This window comes from Centrocercus urophasianus, unplaced genomic scaffold (genome assembly GCF_019232065.1).
Source record: "Centrocercus urophasianus isolate 14NV4802_14NV808 unplaced genomic scaffold, USGS_Curo_1.0 seq_2, whole genome shotgun sequence".
Lineage (NCBI taxonomy): Eukaryota > Metazoa > Chordata > Aves > Galliformes > Phasianidae > Centrocercus > Centrocercus urophasianus.
Window position 1 is genome coordinate 1,314,646 of NW_024884755.1, and position 22,498 is coordinate 1,337,143.

A 22,498-nucleotide genomic window follows, 5' to 3' on the forward strand; every position below is an offset into this window, starting at 1 on the left:
TCTTGAAGACTAAAGGGGTGTGTAATTCTCTGATCTTCCCAGTGCAGTCGTCTTTTTTCCTTTTGGCTGAGTTTTGAATGCCAAGTGTTATGAAAATCTGAATGCATGCAGTAAGGATGATACTGAATTTATGAGCATTTTTCTTCTACTGGTTTTAAGATACTTCATAAGATTGACCGACCCCAATTGGCCATTCTGTTGAAACGTGGATCAGTCAAGTATAGAGTCAGAAGAATTCATTACTTTTGACTCCTTATATTCTGCTGTGTCTTGTTCTCTCAATTCTTTGCATGCTTGAAAACATACCTGCTACTAATGTTTAATTTACAAGATGTAAGCTTCTGATGTGCTGAGATACTTGACAAGAAGCTGTCTTTACTTACTTCTTCCTATTTTCTCTGTTTTAAAGACGCTTAAAACATAATGTTTAAGTCAGAAGAAATTCACTCATGTTACTGGCCAGCAAAAGTAATCTGAAAATAATCCACAGTTTATTTAGTCATGACACAAGCTGTGTATATTTGTCCCATCTCATCACATTCTGTCTGCCCACAGCTGATACATTCCAGTGAAAAGCAGCCATGCAAATTCTGCCCGGATTTAGAGTAAAGATTTTTTCTGGGGTTGATTTTTTTTTTTTTTTTCATCAACTTCATACAGCTCTACAATGTGTCAACTTGTTTTGAACCTACAAGTGAAAGATCTGATGGTTGCTTCCCTTCAGCAGGCTTTTGTGCATGTTTTTCTAAATGATGTTGCTCCCTTAACTGGGTTTGTGCTGCTTCACTTGCTGACTGAGCTGGCTGCTTATATCCAGTGAGCTGTTGGTTCCTTGTCTTGTTACCATGAACTTTGAGAACTGTCCTTTAGAACGCTCATATTATAGACACAGTCAGTCTGATACAGCTAGAACAACTTTCAGTAGTCAATATTTGAATACTTTTAATGCGTTTAGATATTCTTACAGTATGTACTTACAGCATGCTGGTACTTATACTCTGAAGGAACGTAGTGGGCAGTGACCTACAATGTTTTTCTTGCTTGAAGGCAGCAGAGTTATATAATCAATTGAAGGCTGTGCCTTAACAACATGGATGCTGAAAGAAAGCAGTCCTGTTGGTAAGACTTTCATTTGCCCTCCTGTAATTATGTTCCTGAAAGGAGTTCACATGGGGAATTCAGTAGGTCTGCTGGGGTACTAAAAGGATGCGAACTACCTCACAGAGGCTGAGAGCTACACTGAGCACAGAGACATTTGGGCTTCTAATTCTAGGTAGCTGCTGGTCTGCAGTGGGATCCCAGGGCTGGCTTGTGGGGAGACCCTTGGCACAGGGATACTGGGCTTCCCTGGGAGGGCAGCCTCCCATTGCCAGGGTGGTCACTGCAGAACTGAGGTCCAGCTGCCAGCAGGGAGCTTTGGCTGGAGCAGCACAGCAGGGCCTGTCAGATATAATGCTGAGAATAGTAGTGACAATGAGCACAGTTTTCATTTCAGCTTTTAATTGACTGCCATAAGTAAATTCTTGGTACATAAGACTTTTCTTTATATTCTTTATGTGCATATTTGTCAGATATTTTTTACTTAATTTTATACACAATATTGGAATAATCTGTTACATTAATGCACAGCTTAAAACAGGTCTTATTTACACTGACCACAGAAAGACAGAAGAATGAGGACAAATACTTAACATTCACCATCTTTATCAGCATTTTAAGTACAGTTAACCAGCACACATCACGCACATCCATATCCATATTTATAAGAAATGTAGGTATTTGTAGTTACACACAAGGGCATGTGTCTCCCTTTTAAAAAAAAAAAAAAAAAAAAAAAAAGTAGAATGCCATTTCCCCCAGATAATCAAAGATTTAAAAAAATAAACAAAAACCCACCATAAACAACAAAGGTGGGGGCGGGGGGGGGGGGGGAAATGGACCTGCAGATTGCACTGAATCAGACATGGAAACATTATGGCTGTTAGGACACTTTTGGTCACTGGGGCACTTCGGAGAATATTTTTATGAGTGGCAAGTTCTGAAGTCCTGTGAGAATTTATTCCTAAAAACTGCAATGTAATCTCCTGCATTGGAAGTACATCTATTTGATACTCATTTAGTTTAATGTTATGTCTTCTAACAAAAAATGCAGCTAAAGGTTGCCTTTTTTGTTTTTTTGTTTTTTTGTTTTTGTTTTAAGAATATAAATTAAAAACTATATAAATTTCTCTTATGAAAGTAAGGCAACAGTGGAGAATATTGTGCTACAATGTGCATCAGCTGTAGATAATGTTTTTTTTATTCTTTTATTACGTTAACATTTATAATCAAAGACCAAGGTGCTGTTAATCTAGACTGCTTAATTACAAAACCTTATGGAGAGAGAGGTCCTGTGTGATAACCTTGTTACACTAATGTTGAATTTCTTGCCTTACAATCTATGCTTATGTTTTATTAAAATTAAAAAAAAAAAACAACCAAAAACTTGTAAAAAATATTAAAATATTTCCTATACAGAGGTACTCTTATCCAAGGTAAACTCTAGTCACTGCTATAAAATGCATTAAAAATTAAGAAAAAATATTGGTGTAAACCAAGTAAATGCTCACTATAAAGCTTTTATCTGTAAGGCAAATCTTCATTAGGCCTATTTGAAGTTATTTTCAAAATATACTATTTGGAGATACTCCCTTAACAACTAATATTACCCATGGCACAAACAAGTTAAGTCCTGCAGATAGGTTCAGAGAGTGCAATGTAACTAATTACAAATACAGGTCACTCTGACTGTGACCAAGAAACAACATGACACCTTTTAGAGAGCCAGCTTGAGGCTTAGTGATTTTCTTAGCTTGCTGAAATTATTCTGCTACCCTCATTAAAGAAATTAAGCAACTGTTGTCCAACATGGCATTAAAAAAAAACACTTTTAAAAAGGAGGAAAGCATAACACACAGGTAGCCCAATCTTCCTGTCAGTGCTTAAGCACAGAAACGCCTGCTGCCCTCAACATACAACTGGCAGTATAGAAATGGTTCCTCTGAGTGAAGGCTAGGCTCTGACTTCAGCCTTCCTGCCTGTTCCCTACCTCCATCTGTCTCCAACCATTGCTCAGCACTTACACTGAGGTGTCTAGGCATCCTTCAAAGGAGAACAGTTCTGCTGAGTAGTTGTGATTTTTGTTACTTCAATTTCTGTGTGCTTTTGCTAGGTGAGCCATAGGGTGGATGAATATATTCAGGTTTTAGATGGCAAAGGAAAAGTGATCAAATTCTGACATCAAAAGCAGCTGGTGATATCAGTCTGCTGGTTGACACATCTGTCTTGATAGTGGTCAAGATCTGATGTAGGTAGATGTCTAAATTTGTTCTCAGGCAGTGTACATTACTGCTGTACGAATCACCAGCTCTTGGACTTCTGTAATTTTTGCTATGAACAATGTATAAAATGTGAAACATTTTGCCTTAGTAGCAGTTTCTCCACATGTGACATGGTGTTCAGGTCTTCTTGTTCCCTGGGTAAACTTAAGCAGTCAAAACCAAGCAACTGTATTTTTAATCACAAATTAAGAACATACGCATGCTTACTTGGTCATTTTGAGCACCCTTGTCTGATGGCTGGCAAAAATCAAGAACGTGGAGTAGAGTGAAGCAAGTGCTTGGTATTTTCTCCCATTCCGGTCTGTCAGAAGGACTGAGATGGTTGAATAAAATGAATCCTTTTCCATAGAGCAGAAACATTTGAAATAGATCTTTAAGATGCAACCTTTTCCTTCTCTGAGCCTCTCTGAAACTAAGTGACACTTTCTTTCTGAGGAAAACATCTAGAAAGTGTTTGAAAGTGTTTCTAAAATAACTGTATCCTGATACCTTAGCCAAATGTGGGTTTTTTTTGTTTGTTTGTTTTGTTTTGTTTTGTTTTGTTGGTTTGTTTTTTATTTTTTTTATTTTTTATTTTTTTGGTGGTACCAACCTGAAATGTCATGGTTTAATACAGGGAGATCAAGTTCTGGCACATCAGCTAACCTGTGGACACTGAATATCCTTAGCCCATGAGAAAGTAAAATGTATTAGAAAAGATATATTTTACTGAGGGCTCAAAATGCAGACATAATTCCTTCAGGTAGACTTATATGCTGTCATTGGAGCTGTGACAGATGTTTATGTCTGGGAACCTCAGGCCCATTTAAAATATTTTAACTGGGCAAAACAAATAAGACATTTGTAAGCCTCAGCTCTTCTGAAGTCCCCGATTTATGGTTTAAATTTGGATGTTAGGAAAGAGATTGTTTGCCAATGCCTCATGAAACTTAGCAGAATCAGTCCAGGACAAGAAGAAAAGCTACCAGCTCCAAAAAAGAAAGTATCTTAATGACAACTGTGTTAATCATAAGAACTGTAAAATAGGCATTAAAAGAAAAATGACTTTCTACGTGCCCTCCTCCTACAACCTAACAGTCCAAAGTAAACTTAATTCATGTCAAAACAATGGACCAGGGGAGTGTGTGTATACACAAGATGTTTGAGCTTGACTTATTTAATAATAGCACTTAAAAGTTATTTTGCTAGGAAGAAATGGCCAATTATAGGGAACTTCCTCTGGGGAAATTACATACAACATACACTGCACGTGCAGTTAGGGAACATGTACGATAGTAACAGCCAAGTATTTCTCCTCCTATATTCTATATTTAAAATATTATGTTTGATCCTGGATTTCCTGCAAAACCTCTCACTATGGTAAGATATCTTTCAAGTGTTGCCAGGGTGTATGCATCAGCACATGAGAGCACAAGAAAGACGGACTAAAAAAGCTTTGGTTCAGAGACCAAACACAAAATACAACTATTGCTTTATGGGCTGTTGCCCATGAAGGGCCTACCATCTTTCTACTAGATTCTAAAACCCTGGAGTTTTAGTATTTTAACTACAGAAAAGTAACAACTGTAGGAAAGATTATCCTGCTGGATGACAGCAGAAGTACAAGGTAAAATAGAGGATTTTTCTTTGGCATTAGTTAACTTTAAGACTAGGTAAAGCAGCGTGGATTTCAGGCAGGTCTTTTTCAGTGACAGGGAAGAAAGGAAGGTTGGTCAGAAATGAGATGCTGATGTATGACAGCTGCTGCCTTTATTGGATTAAAACAAAGCTTTCAAGACTGTGTTTTTCTAGAACTGTTTAGCTATCTATTCATATGCTTCACCCAGTTTTCTCCGTGGCCTCGCTACCAAAACAGCCAACTGTTGATGATATTGCATCTTGAATGAGCTTGCAATCAACACTTTATTTTTTGGAAGTGGGCTGTTTACTTCATCAGCGTAACTTATCATTGAAGGGAGATGTTTGGGGAGAACCAGTCCCCAGAGTGGATCTGCTCCCACAGTAGATGGGGAAATGGTGAGCTGCTGCTTGGCTGAAAATCCAAGACTTCCTTGGAGGAAGACTTGCAGGTAATTACCTGGTTAATAAGAACCTGACTGGGGGATCTTATTGACAGTGACTGAACTAAATGAAAATGAGTATCTTAGTGGCATTTGATATTTTCAGTATTGAAAATGTATTAGGGGGCTCAAAGCTGGAGTCTGAAAGAAGCTGAGTACCAGAGTTTTGCCTGTTCTTATATACCCAGTCTTCTTAAAGCTTTTTTGTTACTTGAAAGGATATTAGTTTGTTTCTAACAGCATCATTTATCATCAAGGAGGCATGAGGTAGTTGAGCATCTTATTCTATGGGAATCAAGAACGTTGCTCTCCATCTCTAGGACAGAAGCTGTCATTTTGGAGAGACTTTCTCTGGACAAAATCTTGAACTTAAAGCCGAGCTGTGCAATGCATCACAAACTATCTTTTTCATTAGCGCTATTCCTGGTGATAGATTTCTTTCTCTCTCTGATTTCCCTGTTTTCTGTTTAGATGATAAGCTTTGTCTGTCAAAGTTCAGAATGAGGTGGCAACGGTGCAGTGGAGTCCTCTAAGTGCTCTAAGTATTATAGTAAACTTAAGAAGTTAAGCAATAACAGCAATAAAAATAATGAAGTGGATCACTACCTTGGAGGTTGGCATTTAAAATGCAGTCAAACCCTGAAACGCTGGATGCAGCTTATTTCACTCTCCGTTAAATAAATTTGACCTATTTCAGAGCCAACTGGTCATGAAACAACATTTTCTGTGTGAGTGGTAGTGGGGTGTCTTACAAGTGAGCATTGGTGCGGGTTGTTAGCATTTACAGACATGAGCAAAACCATAAATGATGTGAGTAGCTGTTAAAGCTCTACATCAAAGAGCCTTCCAAGAGTTTTGGAACTTGGTAACTTTGTTAGATTTCTGAACCTCGCAGATCCAATAACTGAAGCAGCTGTATTGAAAAGTAAGCTTTATAACAATTAAAAGATCTCCCTCTAGTTTCGCAAACAATAAAAAAGGGATTACCTATAAAGCTGGTGGAATGGTGGGTTGTATTTTTTTTTTCCTTTTCCCCTGTTCTTTGGAGCAATCGACACTTTCATTGTATGGACTTTCAGATAATTACAGAACTAGAACAGCAACCTTTTGAAACTCCTTTATTATTGAAATATATTTAATAACATGGTTTAAGCCACTATTGGCCATCAGCTGGGCCAGAAAACGTCTGCCTTTATAAGTAGTAGACAGTGTCCTTTGGATTCAAAGCCATATTTAAATAAAACCTCTGCTTTGTCACACAATCTCTTTAAGAAGAAGAGATCGTGCTCAATCCTTTCCAAAGTATCGATTCTGTTGGAGGAAAAGGATGAATAAGGAGAGAAGTTTTCTTACTGTTATTTTGAAGAGAAATCGAAGCTAAATAAAAAAAGGCTAAAATCGCTTGGGGCTTTTAAATTGGACTATTTTAAGAATAGGGGAGGAAAAAAAAACCACAGAAACCCCCAACAATTGGTTTATAAATAAAAAAAGAAGCTCCATCCTTTAAAGCAATCTCTTTAAAAAGAAGCACTACATACATTTAAAGAAAAGAAGCTGAACTGAATATACAGAGGCAAAACAAAACAAAAAGAAAAAAATACAAGAGGTAAAGTCCAGAGGTAAACTCCAGGCTGGATTCAGTTGAGAAGCTACAGCTTCTGAAAAAGCTTATCGAGTAATAAATAACTGCAGGAAGTAACTGAGCAACCACATCTGCTGATCACTGGGAAATTGCTACAGTGGTGTGTGCCACAGAATGAGAACAGCACCCAAATGCAGAGTTTATTCTGTATCTTTTAGCTTGCATAATGCTACCAGAGAAGAGCAGGAATAGACTTATCCTTCTAAGCTGTTCAGTACAATCTTGCTATGTTTTGGTGAATCCAGTAAGAGTATAATAATAATAACACTTTGCTTACAATAGAAGAATAAAACTAAAGTTTGGTATTTTGGTGCTTCTGGGTAGATTTAAATAATTCTAAAAATCATTATCTCTTTCTATGTATTTTATATATGCTACTCTGACACAAAGTAAAACAAAAAGTTGGATGTATGACTATTTGTATGAAATGTTTTACAATTAACTGAGAAAGTCAGTAAAGTATGGATCATAAGATATAGCCATTTTAATTGTTGTCATAATATATTTTCACTAAGTACAGTGTGATATTAAACTGTTTCTGTACTTAGTAGCTCCTACAAGGGTTCTGTTCCTGCTACTTCTCAGCCTGTAGGATTAAATGGACAGAAAATGGCACAGACATATACAGTAAAGACAACCTTCTTCACCAAGAGAAGAAATTAATAACAAACCGCTGAAAATGAAGTACTGAGTCTTCATTTCAGAAGGATGCAAACTCATATCCCAAAGGATAGCATGGCAAGAAAGCTAATGACATTAATACATAGGTAAAGTTGCTCTTTCCTCACAATTGAGATGTACCCTTTCTTAGATCTAAGAACATTCAGTTCTTGGTTTAAATCAGATCGTATCTGCAGTAATTATTACTGTCAGAAAAGTTGAATTTGCTTCTTCATGATAAAGGAGCATTTAATGTATTGTGATTGCTTTTTTTTTCTCTACTCCCCCCTCCTCCACTTCTGCTAATAGCAAAACTCACAAGTTTTGGTCACGTAGGGATCTCATGGCACCAAAAGATACAAGAAAAAATAAACAGAGTCTTTAAAGATCATTTGAAGCCAAGTAATAGAAGGGAGGCATTGAGAACAGAGAGCAGACGTCTTCCCTCAAAGAGTCAGTAGGTAAGCTCTGAGCCAGCCTGGTCCAAGCATCATTGAGGGAGCTTTGAACTTGACTTTTCTGTATTCCCAGTTTAGCTTTAACATTGGTTTTTTTTTTTCCCCTCAACCTGTTTTTTGTCATATTGTTAGCCAGTGTTGAAGCTGTAAGGGAACATAAGTGATTGTTTAATAACATTGATTCAAGTGATGCTTAATAGTTAAAGATATTTTAAGTACGTTGTTGACAAATACAGAATCACAAAGTCTTAAATCTACTGATAGGTTTCTGTGGATTCTAGTCAGCAGTGAGAAATGTGCTGAATTTAAGAATTGTTAAATTGGGATAAATGGGGATAAGCTTTCAGCTTGGTTTGAAAATTCAGACGTGCTGATGTGAAGAAAGCTTCTGTACTTTTTGGTTGGTCAGTGTTATGCACACAACTCTGAACTAGCAATGAAACATATTCCTAGCTGTATAGCGAAGGCGCCAACAAGTTAATATAACGTGCCCTGGTCTTTGGCATACTTTGAGGGATCACTAGGGATTTGCTTCTAAGTATATTTTTCTAATTTAAGCAAAATCTGTTTGCTTCCTTTTTTTGCCATTACTTGGAGTCAGAAGTATAGTGTAGCAATCACTACCTATCTGCCTATTCATATAGGAACATTTGACTGTATAAAAATGATGTTATTACAGCTGGAACATGAAAAATCTTTGAATAACTGAGGGCAGAAATGGAGTAATGAGAAAGAATGAAGAGGTGCTGTGTTACTGCACAATCTTGGCCACATTATATAAACAGTGCTCACAAAACAGGAAACTGCAGGGTTTTTTTTCTTTTTCTGTACTCTGTGAATCTACACTTGGATTCTTTTTTTTCTGAAATTAAAAAATATACTTCAAACAGTATTTTTTTCAATATTTTTTCAGAGCAGGCAAAAGGCAGATTTCTTTTTTCAATATCAGTGTACAAACCCCCACTATAATATCTGGGTCATGTTTTGAGGTAGTGTGCATAATTGTAGTTGCTTTCAACTTTGAAGCCAGAAAGTGGTCCAACGTGAATGCTGATAACAGTAACAAGTTTCATATTTGCATCCTTTTTATCTTCTATGAAAAGAACTATATTTCAATAAGGCCATTTTATTTACTAAAAGGAAAGCAGTATTTGGAAACATAGGATGTATTTCATGGCTGCTTAAGAAGTGTCCAGCAGTATTTTCAATCAAATGTATACCTGTGGGCAGTCCATTCCATGTAGTTCAGACCATTATTTTGTCTGTGTACTGACAGTGGATGTTTGGTTGCTTTTTTTACCCTATTCTCTGATAATCTCTGATGGAGATTAGAAAATCTGATTTTAGATTGCTGTGTAATAACCAGGGAAGAGGATGTGACCTATTCAGTTACATGTTACAGTCTGGTAACATATTCATCTTGTGGTGAGATTTTGCTGTACTCAGATATATGACCTAGGATATTGGATTGAAGTGATCTGTAACGTTATCAATTCTGCTTAGCTATTTCCTTATGGAGTGGAAGGAGGGTGCCAAAAACCTCCAAACAGCAATAGGTGCACAGAGATCTGAGCCTCCTGCATCCCATCATGCTGGCAGAAATAAAAGACTTGCAGACCTGTGGACATCTGCCATGAGGAGGCTGATGCAAACCCTGCTAAAGGCAGGAAGGAGACAAAGCACAGTGAAAGGAGTACAAACCTTAAACTGCCTGACGTTTCCTTGGGCCACGAGCTGATGTTCATTTTCAGGTGTGATGCAGTAAGCTAGTCTCTAAACCAGAGAGAGAAGAGAAAAAAGTCAGCCATATGAAGTGGGATTATGTCTGTAAACCCCAACCTATAATGGGAAAGTGTGAACTTTATTTAAAGCCGTAACTTAAATGTTTAATATCACTGCATCATGTGTCTTTAACTTAGTCACTGAGAGATCAAGCTGCTTGTAAGCCCCCTGATATTAGCATTTAATATAAGACAGAGTAGAAAGTTTATGCAAATACTGAGTCCAAATATTTAGCAAGTGCATATAGAAAAGAACACCAGGAACAAGCTGGTACCGCAGGCTTTATTCCCCGGAACTCACACTATTAAGGCTGCATTTTGTCAAACTTTGTACTGCTAGGAAATTCATTAGAAGTAGGATTTCTTTAATTAAGTGCCTTTCTATTATACCGCTGCTTTTAATAAGATGGTCACAAATTGTTACTCCTTCAGGTTTTGCTCTATTCAGTTCATGCAGCATCTATGTTATGGCTTAAGTGGGTTTACATAGTGGAGGATCCTGCTGCCGAGTGCCCTGGTTCATTTACTGAAGTACAGAAGTAAGAGGCTAGATGATGATACAATAAGCAATGCCTTTTAGTATAGGATTTAGAAGTGCTTCTTCGTTTCTGGATCTGTTTCAGCACCTTGGTCTGGATATAGAGTTGTTTTTTTTTTTTTTTTTTTTTTTTTTTTTGTTTTTTTTTTTCTCTCAAGCATTCTGGTATCAGTGTGGAAAACAATAAAAAGATCTGCATGAGTTGAAACCCTAGCAAAAGATAGAAGCAACTCCACTAAAGAGAGGATAAGGGAACATATCTGACAGAAATTAAAATACTAAGTAGCTGCTGTTAAAGACAAAATACGGGGCAAAGTGGAATCTATTGCTCTGATCCAGTAAAGCATTATTACTGTTATTGCCGGATGCTTATTACGTGATCAATGGCAATCCTGAATGTGGAGCTATTTTGAAGATGCATCTTGCCTTCCCAGCATGTAGATTTGTGTTTAGAGACTGATGTAGACTCTATGACAGGGGAGGTCCGAGTTAACTATATTTGCACAAAATGGTTTATAACACTACCACAGCATAGGTTGATACCTTGGACATGGTTTAGTTTGTAACTATGTGAAGACTATAACTTAGAACCGAATATAAAGATTGTAGTTTGTACGTTTTTTGTTAATGAGGAATACTTTTTCTCATCAATCAGGTTAACTACATGTATCAAAAATCAGTTTTAAAAAATTATGCTTTCTGTAAAGAAAATTTCTATCTAGAAACAGGGAAAGGATGCAGTAAACCCCCAGTGCATCAGAAACTGAATCCAAAAGGTCACTCATAACTAATAAGTTTGGGAAGCAAGAGAAACAAACTGTCACATTAGATCCAGCCATTTCATTTCAGAGCAACATTTAATGACATTTTATTAGCATTTCACTTACTTCTTTAAAGGTCCCACGCACATTCACAAATTTATAGATAATATAGGCAGGCACAAGTATCATTGAAGATAATGCTATTCCCCAGCCAATGCGATTTGCCCAGAGAGGGAAGGTGTAGTCATCATAGGTCAGAGGTTTGAAGTTTATTATGCTGACTATTACAACAAACTAGGGGAGAAAAAATAAAATCAACCATTGCTTTGAGACATGAAGAAACTTAGTGGAAAACAGATTTTGTGTGTTTGATTAGGCAAGCACCCTAAGGAGTATTTAAAGTTGGCTTCACCATTTACCTTCATCCTATTTATTTTGTGCCTCTAACTGCTTACACTGTTGAAGTTCTTGCTGCGTTTGCTGAGATTAACAATTCATTTCAGCTGCTCTGGACACTGAATGCTGGATCTTTTAGGGGGAGGATTGAGTTGTTGTCCACCATGGCCTCACTTAAACTAGCGTTAAAGGAATAAGAACAAAAATCTGTAATTAAGAAAAACCTCTTCAGGATCTCTTGTTTTTCCTGCTTCTCAGAGGTTTTATTTTCTTAGGAGTTTTATACCTGTTTTCCAGTGAGAATCATGACGTAAACTCCAGCACAATTCATTTAGTGAGGGAAATGCCATACAGCCTTAAGGCCTGGAAGACAAAGGTGTTTGATTTTTATGTTTTTGTTTGTTTGCCTGTTTTGTTGTTGTTGTTGTTTTTTGTTTTTGTTTTTTTTTTTTAATTTGTTCTCGTTTGTTGTTTCTTTTCCTCCCTATCCAACACCAGGGCTGAGAAGGAAAGATTAAGGTACCACCCTATTTCCTTCATTTTATTTTCTTGTTAAATCCATATGGATTGTGTATTCCTCAGAGTTCCTTGATTTGGTTTATTGGGCCTGCACGTTCTCTTCCATGTCCAGTTTCAAGCTGTAGAATTTTGAACCTAGGATTTCAAAGGCTATGCAAGGAGTGTATGAGTTAAAGGAAACCAACAGTATAAAATTCTTAGACAAATGCTCCTTTCCTTATGAGATTTCCTTGCTATGATATACACAGCAGCAGATTGTATGGAGAAAATGCTTCAAGGAGATGTTTCCACACACCAGTTATCTGGATGACCCCAACTTGCCTTTCTTAGGGAGAACTGTATTTATTGTTAGAAACTTTTGTAGCATGCTACCGGTCACAAACAAGGACAAGTTGTGGTAGGAAAATATGGAATTGTTAAAGGAATAATTATACTGCAGTCTTACGATTTTATAGTCTTCTCCAATTTGTTATGAACTATATATATTGTTTTTGTTTTTTTGTAAACTTGTATAACAGTGCTCTAAGAATGTAAAGCTTTTGTGCAATTAATAGTCTCCTTAAATCATAGCAAGATCAAATTTCCATGCTATTCACCCTGATGTATTGATTTACAAATACACACAGCAAATGATCCCAACACAAAACCAATTATGTTCTGAATCTAAACTTTACACAGAGCAAAGAAAGGATATATTGACACTTCAGGATATTTTTTTCCTAAATGAAAAGCACAACTGTTTCATTACAGATCAAGTGGTTTACAAGGTATAATTAATACATCTGCTCAACATAATTAATGGGTATAATTGCATGCGACTTATTCTAAGGTCTTATCCCATCTTGGTGGGAATCCTGGTGCCCTCCAATGAAATAATTTACCAGTGAAAGATGTGCTCTAATAGATGTATTACAAACGCACAGATTTTTAATCAGTGTTTCTGAGCATGTTGCTCTGATCTCTATCTTAAGAAGTGGTATGTGTAATATATACTTGAGAAGAAGAGAAGTGAAATCTAGTAGTAAGTAAAAACTTCTGACATGTTTTCATCTTCCTGAACTGCTATATGTAATCATTAGTAGATGGTTTTAAGCTGTTGGTATGATACTTCACTTCTGGAGAAGTGAAAGATTTGCAGTAGCCAGGTGTCAAGATGGGAAAATGAGTATACACAGTTGTGTCTATGGTGATTCAACGCATGGAGGCAAAGGCTGTATTATTTGTCTTTAAGAAAAAGATCTGCAATCCTGATCAGCCTGAGTGTCTGGAAACAAACTTGATGCCCAATACATCTCTTCTTGGAAAGACAAAGTTTTAATTTAAAGTTAGATTTGACATATCTAATAAAATCAGAATGAGTGAGCCTTGGCGCTGAAGATCAAATGTGCAGAAATAAGTAACAGAGCCAGAATTACGGAAAAGCAGATTGAACGTGGTTTCAGTAATCACAGAACCCCAGGGAGAGTCTGCAAAACATCTTATTACTGGAATTAGGGAAGGCTGGCAATGGTTGCTTTAATTATGTGTGAATCTATTTTAATATTTTTCTTAACATTTTTAAATTGGTACCTTCCAAAAAGACAGTCTGATTTGACTTGGTATAAAACAGTGTCATTTCATTAAGGTTTTATTTTTCTATTTCACTAAAAATTTCATACAGTTTTGAGGCCTTCTGCATTGAACTTTCTTGAGATTACCCTTTTAATTCTGCTTCAAAGATGAGGCCAGCTACAGGAGGTTGCAGTTTTAAACTGAAATCCATAGTAGCGGAAATGAGAATGGGGAGGGGTGATGAACCTGAACATTCAGATGCACTTTGCTATCATTAGGAAATAAAATTATGTAAAGCTTTAGTAGTAAGGGAAGTTCAACATTGTTGACTTCAGGTACATCACATATGCTCAGCCTTTTGCCCTAGTAAAATCTCTTATCCCTGGCTAGTTTATTTTTGCAACAGAAATATGTTTTTATTGTCCACAGATGGTGGGAGCACACTGCATCTAGCTGTGTTTTTAGTATTCTCTAAGAAAACTTGCTTAATTTACATCTTGAAGAAGTGAGGGAACGGAAGATGACCACAGCCACAATTAGCTTCTCCTGAACAAGCTAAATATTATGCACAAAATACAACCTGTGCCATTGAGGGGAAGAAGTAATTAAATTGTATTCACCCTGAGAGTGTCAGGCATAAAAGAATCACCTCAGACTGATAACTATTGGATATTCTAAGAAAGACGTGCTGGCAGTTATTTGATAATGAGATAATAATAACACTTACCAACAGAAAAGCAGGGCTAACAAACTTCCAGCACAGTCTCCAGTAGAGGCCTGGCTTGAAGCCCATCATTTGTTGGATATCTTCACTGAATCTGTCTACACCTAGAAGGGATGTAGAGATCAGACTGGCATTAATCTAAACTGATAAGGTGCTGGCCTATCCCAAAATACCAATCTTATTTTAGAAAGACTTCCAAACGAGAGAGAAGTACAAGACTAAATTGATTGATTTCCAATGAATAGATGCATCTTTGATATTACTATGAGGATTGCTCTGAAACCAATGCCCCCTAGTTTATTATGTTGGCCTGTAACATCACAGCAGATGATGGCGGTATGGCAAAAGAAGCTGAACCTTCCCACCAATATTCTGTTACTTCTTGCTGCTGTGTGACAGATGGCAGCAGAGGGGCACTCTGACAGAATGGTGTCTGGCATGGAAGCGTGAAGGAAATGAAAGTGTGTCACTGAGTTCTTCTGTGTAGAAAAAATGGTCCCCATTGACACTCATCAACACTTGCTGAAGGTTTATGGAGACCAACCAGTGGTGGTGTGCGTTTCAGCAGTGATGACCGCAACATAAAGGATAAGCCATTTTCTGGGTGGTCACGTATAGCTTTCCCACCACAAAATGAAAATTGTCTTGATCAGCTCATCCATGCAAACTGGCTATGGTGGTGACTATACTGAAAAATAGTGTTTTGTAGCTGAGAACTTGCTCTATCCAGTAACATTATTATGCTCTTTGTATCTGTTGTACTTTCTGTGGAAACAAATAGGAGGCATTACTTTCAGAGCAGCCTACTTTTGTCCAAGAATTAAGCACCTGTGAGCACTTAGTCTGTCACAAATAGCATTACTGTTGGAAAGATAAGCTTAACAAACGTCTGGCACTTGATTTATGGACTTCATACATTTTTTGTAATAGTTGTGGACTATTGTAACCTAATTATTCAGCACTACTGTGAGTGTATATATATTACACAAACTGCTTTCTGATATTAATGTAGATTTGTATGATTCATAATTTTTCAAAGGAAGTTGTATTAGTTCTGGTTAGTGGCATGCTTTACTAACTTTTCAGTGTTTCATTAAATGCTGCAGATTTTTAATTACATAATGACAAATGTCATTTCATTTTTATCACCTTTCCAAGGAACTGGACAGGTGCTTCTTCTGTTCAGTGTAAATATGTACAAAATAAATCAGCAGCTCTTGATACTGTCTCTTTACAAGACTCAGTACATTTAGCAGGCATGAAGTAGTGCACAAGACTTGCCAGCAAAAATCTGTAATACCACTCCATTCACAACTGTGTATCTACCTGCAGTGGGATTCAGTGCATCACAAATGTAGGGAAACAGAGTCACCACAATAACATTTTCAGCAACTGTGACGTACTGGCCAGAGGGGAGAAGAGCTACCAAGTGCCAGCTTTTCAGTCTTTAGTGTTCTTTGAATCCATATAGTCTGAGATTTCGGATGTATGCTGGTACATATGTGGGTACTTAGTACTTATGACAGTCTGAGTATTAACAGCTGTAACAATGGTAAAGGGAAGCCCTTTTTTGGACAAATATGAGTAGAAAATCTCCTGCAGCCAACACAGAAAGGAAGATCACTTGACCTTGTAGACTCATTCAAAAACATCATCTAGACAGGCAATTCACACTGAAACAGTTCGTTCTACTCAGGACAAGGTAAAAAAACAAGTTTGCTACCATAAGTTACTTACTGTTGTGGAATTGATGTGTCCTCAGGAAGGAAGTAAAGACGTTTCACTCAGTCTCCTAATTCCTTTACAGATTTACATTGAGTGTCATGAATTATATGTATAAGCACTTTAGCACTTTTAGTAGAAATAGAATAGGCTTTTTGTGAGTGGCTCGTCATTTGATAGAGATGGTGTATTGTTTGCTGTAATAATAGTTTCTCTTTGTGTGGACCAGTTTAGTAGTGTTTCTTAAATAATGAGGGCAGCTCAAGTATTCCCTCAGGAGCAAGGGCTATTTATTTACAAGGTCTGGACTCTTGAACTTCTGTCTCATTGTGAACCTCCTCCTCCACTGCCTCCCAGTATTACATACAGGTGGAGCAAAGTAGTCAAATTTAAGAAAGGATCTGTAAATGCTCTTTGAACTCAATGTGATTCTATTTGCAGTGCCTTCTGTGAACTTCAAAGTGACTGAATTTCAACTGCTTCAGATACTAAGAGTTGAAATTTATTGTTGAACAGAAGGTCAAATACTAGGACTAGATTAGGTTATCTGAATAAATTTTTTTTAGATTCCAGACAGATGTACTCACAGTTCAAACAGTATTTTCTGTCCAATGTTTACTGAAAGTGGGGTATAAGTAGGCCCTATTCTCAGGCTGCTTTTTCAACAGCATGTTTTTTCAATGTCATAGTCTTCAAATGATTCTAAGAACCAACCTGTGAAGTGGAAATTAGCTTTATCTACCTGTAGGGCTTGCTCATTTCCAGTTGTTTGGTGATCCTGTAGGATAACTCAGAAGAATATACCTAAACTATGAGTGACTCTTTCAGCCACAGGAGGAAACTGATACTGCAAACAAAACTCCAGATTAGTTGCCAGAGAACTGGTGTGAGGTATGAGAATAATCTCCTTGATTTTCCAGTGAAAAACAAGAAAGATATACATACAGTCTATGACCAGCCCCATGACTAAATACACTAAATCCAAAGGGAGTGTAAGTATTATTTCTGAACTAATAAACTTTGCAGTTGCTTGGGAATGTCTCTACTGCAACCTTCTGTTAAATACAGAAAATTTGACCTGCTCTCTATGTATGTCATATTGTATTGCCAATGGAATCAACATGGAAAAAGAACGATGAGCAAGAAGGTGGGAAACAGATTTGGCTATAAATGCACATTATCCTCCTAGGATGGTACAGCATTCTTTTTTTCTCATTGATGATGCGGAGATCAGAGTACAGAGAGAATGGAAGTCGACACATTGTCATTGCCTTCTGCAGTGGCCACACGACAGAGCTCTGTAAGTCATTTTGCTGTGCAGGCAAAGCAATGTGAATTGCACAGAAGCTCTCGAGCAGGTCCTTGGCTCTGAGGTGAAATTTTTCAGTGGCCATAGCTGAAATATTTTATTGGCATGTTTTCAGAAAGTGGTGAAATACTTTCAGCAGCTGATCAGAGCCTTACAAGCATTCATTCTATGTTGTATTTACCGCTTCTGTCTTGTTTAACTCTGTATTCCTATGTAGTTTTCTTTCACAAGCCTGGCTTATGATTATTTTTCATTTGGAAGGTAAAAATTAATAGTAATGCCTTGAATTTCATGTATTTGATTTAAATGAATTTAAAAAATCAAGTGAACTTGCACTGAAATAAGAAAGTAGTAAGAAAAAAGGAATTTTGAATTAGTTTAGAACCTATGATGATATCAGGTTTGCACAAGAGGAAAAATGGTAACAGTTACAACTAACACATTCCTTGTATTAAAATGAACTTGCTTTCCCTTCTCCCTTATGCATTCAGGTTTATTTTGCAACAGATTTCACAATAAGTGAGCATAGTAATAATTTGAACTTAATGTAAGATTTTCCACGTTTTCATCTCTGCCAAAATGTCAGTGCTTGCCTTCAGGCTGGCTTAATGTTTTGCTGGGTCATCAAGGCAACTGGGGTCTATCAGGAAGAAGAGGTAGATGAGGCCATGCCAGATTTAATCAGTCAAAGTCTTAAAAACAGGACCTGGGGCTGCAAAGAGTTCTTTGTTATAAAGCAACAGGTCATATTGTGTCAGTAAAAGTATCTGTCAGCTGCTTAAGACAAAGGAATAGATGCTTTCTTGATTATGGGGGAGGCAGGAGGGAGAAGGGAAAGGATGGTGAAGGGCAGAAGTTGCAATGTTTACACAAAGCCTGGCTGAGCTTGGTTTAGCCTGGGAATCACATCCAAAGCCTAGCTATTGTAAAACACAATAAATCCTAGTTTGAGAGTGGCAGATAATAACTTGCTTTTACTAATCTAACAATATTGTCATGTGTCAGCTTCCAAGCTAAGTTAACTTTTCTGCATTCAGCTCTTTTTACAGGGACAAAAACAGTTGTTGTGTCCTCGTGTATTTTGAGAGAACAGTGTAAGAACTGCTAGCTCCACAGTGACACTGGGTGACAAAGTCAGTACTTTTACTTAAGAAAAAGCTTTCAAGCTTTAGTTGAACAGCTTTAGACATGAATGCTTTGTGCACACATCAACAGCTTTAAATTGTAAGAGGATGACTAGAAGAATATAGTGGTGTAGTATAGGTAAGATAGATCAGTAACTGAGGTAGGGAAATGGCAGTGAGGATGATCATGCTGAGATCTGAGTCATATTAACTATAAACATTGTCTCTGAATAGAAATAAATATGACTTTCAGGTCTAGAACAACCTTACTAGGAAGTAGGGCAGCTAGTTCAACAGAGACTTCACTGAGTGAAAAAAAGGAGGAAAAATAACAGTTTAGGAAAATCAATCTAGCATCAAGAAATTTTATCTTCAGCTGATAGTTTGGACTGTTGAAATAAGTTGACTTAGGTATGATACAAGATTTTCAGTCTTAGATGGGTTATAGAGCTCATGACCAGTTTGTGATTAATACTGCACTCCAGAATATATTTCTCTTATCCATCCAAAGGAGGCGCTCCTCTAAATCACACTTCCAAAATATTTACAGTGCTGTTGACAGTAAAATTAATTTCTTACCATAAAACCAGGAAACTCCAATCGCCTCCATTAAAACAGCAAACAATATTGAAGTCCCAGCTGCAAATGTGTCCAGAAGCGTGAGCACATAAATTCCACCCTAGCATGCGGGAGTTAAAAGATGCAATAAACCAAAGTTACAAGTGGAGTGATTTCAGTACTTCAGTAACAAGTTAACAGAAATCTGCTCTACTTAAAATCTCTTAACCCAAGCATTTTAGTACTGGTACTGCAGACATGGGTGCATGTGTACATACAGCATAGTGAAATCAGACTTGAAACCTTTTTAATGAACTGCCCTTTCACCCGTGTTCTTGCTGAAAGAGAAGCCTCGTACAACATGATTAAAGAGTGTGCTCAACACTGCTTTTTTTTGTGGCATTTGAGTGGAGTTTGAGGGAATGCTCAGCAGTTTGTAGGACTACCTGAGCCCCTAATGAAAAGCTTCCGAAATTACGGGCAGGAATGGAGTGCTGCAAGAGTTTCCACAAGGTATTATTGCTCACTTTGTTCCCAAGGGCTGTAGTCCAATGAATCTGTGTTAGATTGATATCTCTTTTCCACAACACCTGTGAAGGGAGCAGTTGCACGCTAAGCCTGTGGGAGCAGCTTTGAGCCGTGTGATTTCCCTGCAATTTCATTGGCAAGCTCCCCCCCAAGTGGGGAGAGCAGCCTAGCTCATCTTCCTGTACTGCAGAATGCTTTGGATCTTCAGTGCCTTGTGGCTGAGAACTGCAATGGCAGTTACTAAACTCTTACTCTGTTGATTTTATTTTTAATTTTGAAGTTGCAATTTGACAACTTTTTTTCTTGATCTACAAACTGGTACAAATTTGTTCAAATTACAGCTCATTTTATGGAAGTTGAGCAAAAGAGGAATGGAAAAGCATGGTATGTTTACTTGTTTCAACAGGATTCAGTATTCAACTGAATATACTTTGTCAAATATAAACTAGTAAAAATTTTCATTTCATGGTACATTTCTGTTAAAGACTTTTTTTCACAATCAAATTTAACTTGCCTACACCTGTTCAGAATTGAGGGGAACAAAAGTATAATTCTCTGTTTTTCCCACTGGTATAAATTTTGTACTATGGAGATCTCTAGATAGTTTTAATCTGTGCAGTCTCAGTTTTATTTTTTATTTTATATTTTCATGTTTTCCAGAACAGCTGTGCTTATTTGCAAGAGTAGAGAAAACAGTACTTAGGCCTTGTCTAGGTTTTTAATTCTGTGGGGATGTTGGGAAACTGAACTTTGATTGTTGTGTTAGAAAATGCTTATTCAATGGCATTTCAGTTTGACCTCTTGTTTTCGTTCTACACTTGCTCTAAATGAATGCCTTTGCTATCAAAGCTTAGCAAAGTGAATAATAGTTTTGTTAGAAACATGTTTTGAGGATACAGCCTCAAATTTCCAGAGGATGAAATCAAACAATGTGATGTTATCACAAGGGTTTTTCTCAGTAGCTTGTACGCATTAGAAATAGTCTTCAGTTATGCACACCATTGCATTTGGACAAGCCTGGGCAGCTTAGTGCATTCCATTTGGTGGAGAGATCTTAATTCCAAGCAGGTGTCATAATGTGACAGCTAGAGCCAGATTGTCATCTTGAGCTGCTTTAGCCTGCTTGAAGACAGTGGGGTTGCACCTGTTGGCACCTGTCTGTGTTTCCAGCCACTGAGTTTGTACTGAAAAGAAGTTTCTTCTCAGTTGCAATTTAGGATGAAGAAGAATGCAATCAAGTCTTTAGTTAACAATAAGAGGTAGCACGATAGTAAAAGGACAGATATAATAAGGTTGGAAACGTTGGGGTATTTTTTAGCATAAATAGATCTTGGTTCGTTATACACGAATGCCATCTCAATAGTTCTAATAATTGATCTGGAGACTGTTTCCAGGAAGGGAGAGAAGTTCAGCACATCTGTTTTCACGGTGGCTACCTCACATCTCACTTGTTTTCTGGTAGTCTTGACATCTTGCTTACAAAATGTTTTTCTTTTTTTGGCAAAAATCATAAGGTGTTCTCACTGAAGGACATCCAACCTAGTACATTGTCAAAAGCCTGGTGAAGCAAAGCATTCAAGAGAAAAAAATCCTCAGAGTAATGGTGGTGAAAACTATAGCTGAACATCCAGTAGTCTGTATGATTTGTGCGGTGTTGAGCATAAGAGTTTAGATTGAAAAACATTAAGAAACACGCGAGGCTAAGGAGATCATTGCTCCAAATTCGTCTCGTGAAGTAAATGCTTCTGATTTGCTTAAAAAAAAAAAACACCAACCAAAAGAACCCAAAAATCCAATAACCAAATATCTGATGGACTGGTCACCTGAAATCTTTAATTCCTCGGATTGGAACTAATTGCTCAATGTAATTCAATTTAAAACCCCACATAACACTGGGAGCACAAAAGTTTCCTTGGAGTAGAGGCTTGTAGGTCTAGTTGATAGCTAATAATCTTATCTAAAAAGAGCAGAGAATTATCATGTAGGTAAGGCTAATAATAATACTCTGGCCATGAGGTTGTTTAAGAATTAAAATTTGTCTATAACCAGATTACAGTCACCTGAACCTCTCTATTTCCATCTGGTGAGGTTAACCCTATTTTTGAGGTATCCTGTGATGGAAACTGTTGTTGTACTTACATTGGTGATGCAAAAAAGGGCAAGAAGGAAAGTGCCAAATGAAACCCCAAAGGTGAAGAGCTTTCTGTGCTGCTTCAGAATATGGAAATCATCTGCCAGGCCAGTGATGACAGCCTCCATTCCACCCATCTAGGAAGGGAAGGCAGAAGCTCTGGTTAAGTTTTATGCACAAAGACTGTAAATAGCTTGTGTAATGAATTCCCAACCACTGCATGATTTCTGACATTTCATACGCACATCACTGGCCTTCTGAGGTAGAATCTATTGTCATAGGTAGAGAACTGAGTGAGAGAATTGAGCATCCAATGCCATGCTTGCTGGCTTGATTTCCCATACTCTCTGCTGACAATTTGCTTTCTCCACCAGGATAATAAGATAGCAAGATGCTACTTTGGGAAAAATAGTATCCATTTAATAATGCTCAGGAAGAAGTTTTATCTTAAGAAGTTAAATTACTTCAGAGATTTTTTTGTGTAAAGAGAAAGATGCAGTTCACACCCAGGAAAAAGGCACTGAACACAGACTGAGTTTAGCCATTGATTAATCAAATCCAGTCAGACAGAAATGTTTAGGAAGGCTCACTGTATAAGAAGTTTGATCTTACTTTTCTGTTGATAATACAAAATTATTTTGTTTCCTAGAAGTCAA

General features: G+C 37.3%; 1 protein-coding gene across 1 annotated transcript in view; it reads right to left on the bottom strand.

The window, feature by feature from the left end:
* Positions 1-8,302: 8,302 nt before the first annotated feature.
* Positions 8,303-22,498, bottom strand: part of SLC6A2 (solute carrier family 6 member 2) — a 57,915-nt gene continuing 43,719 nt past the window's right edge. The window contains 6 exon segments of the mRNA XM_042821622.1: positions 8,303-8,344; positions 9,902-9,973; positions 11,407-11,574; positions 14,474-14,574; positions 19,205-19,304; positions 21,851-21,979. Of these exon segments, the coding sequence (XP_042677556.1) occupies positions 8,321-8,344; positions 9,902-9,973; positions 11,407-11,574; positions 14,474-14,574; positions 19,205-19,304; positions 21,851-21,979 (594 nt within the window). The 3' untranslated portion in view covers positions 8,303-8,320.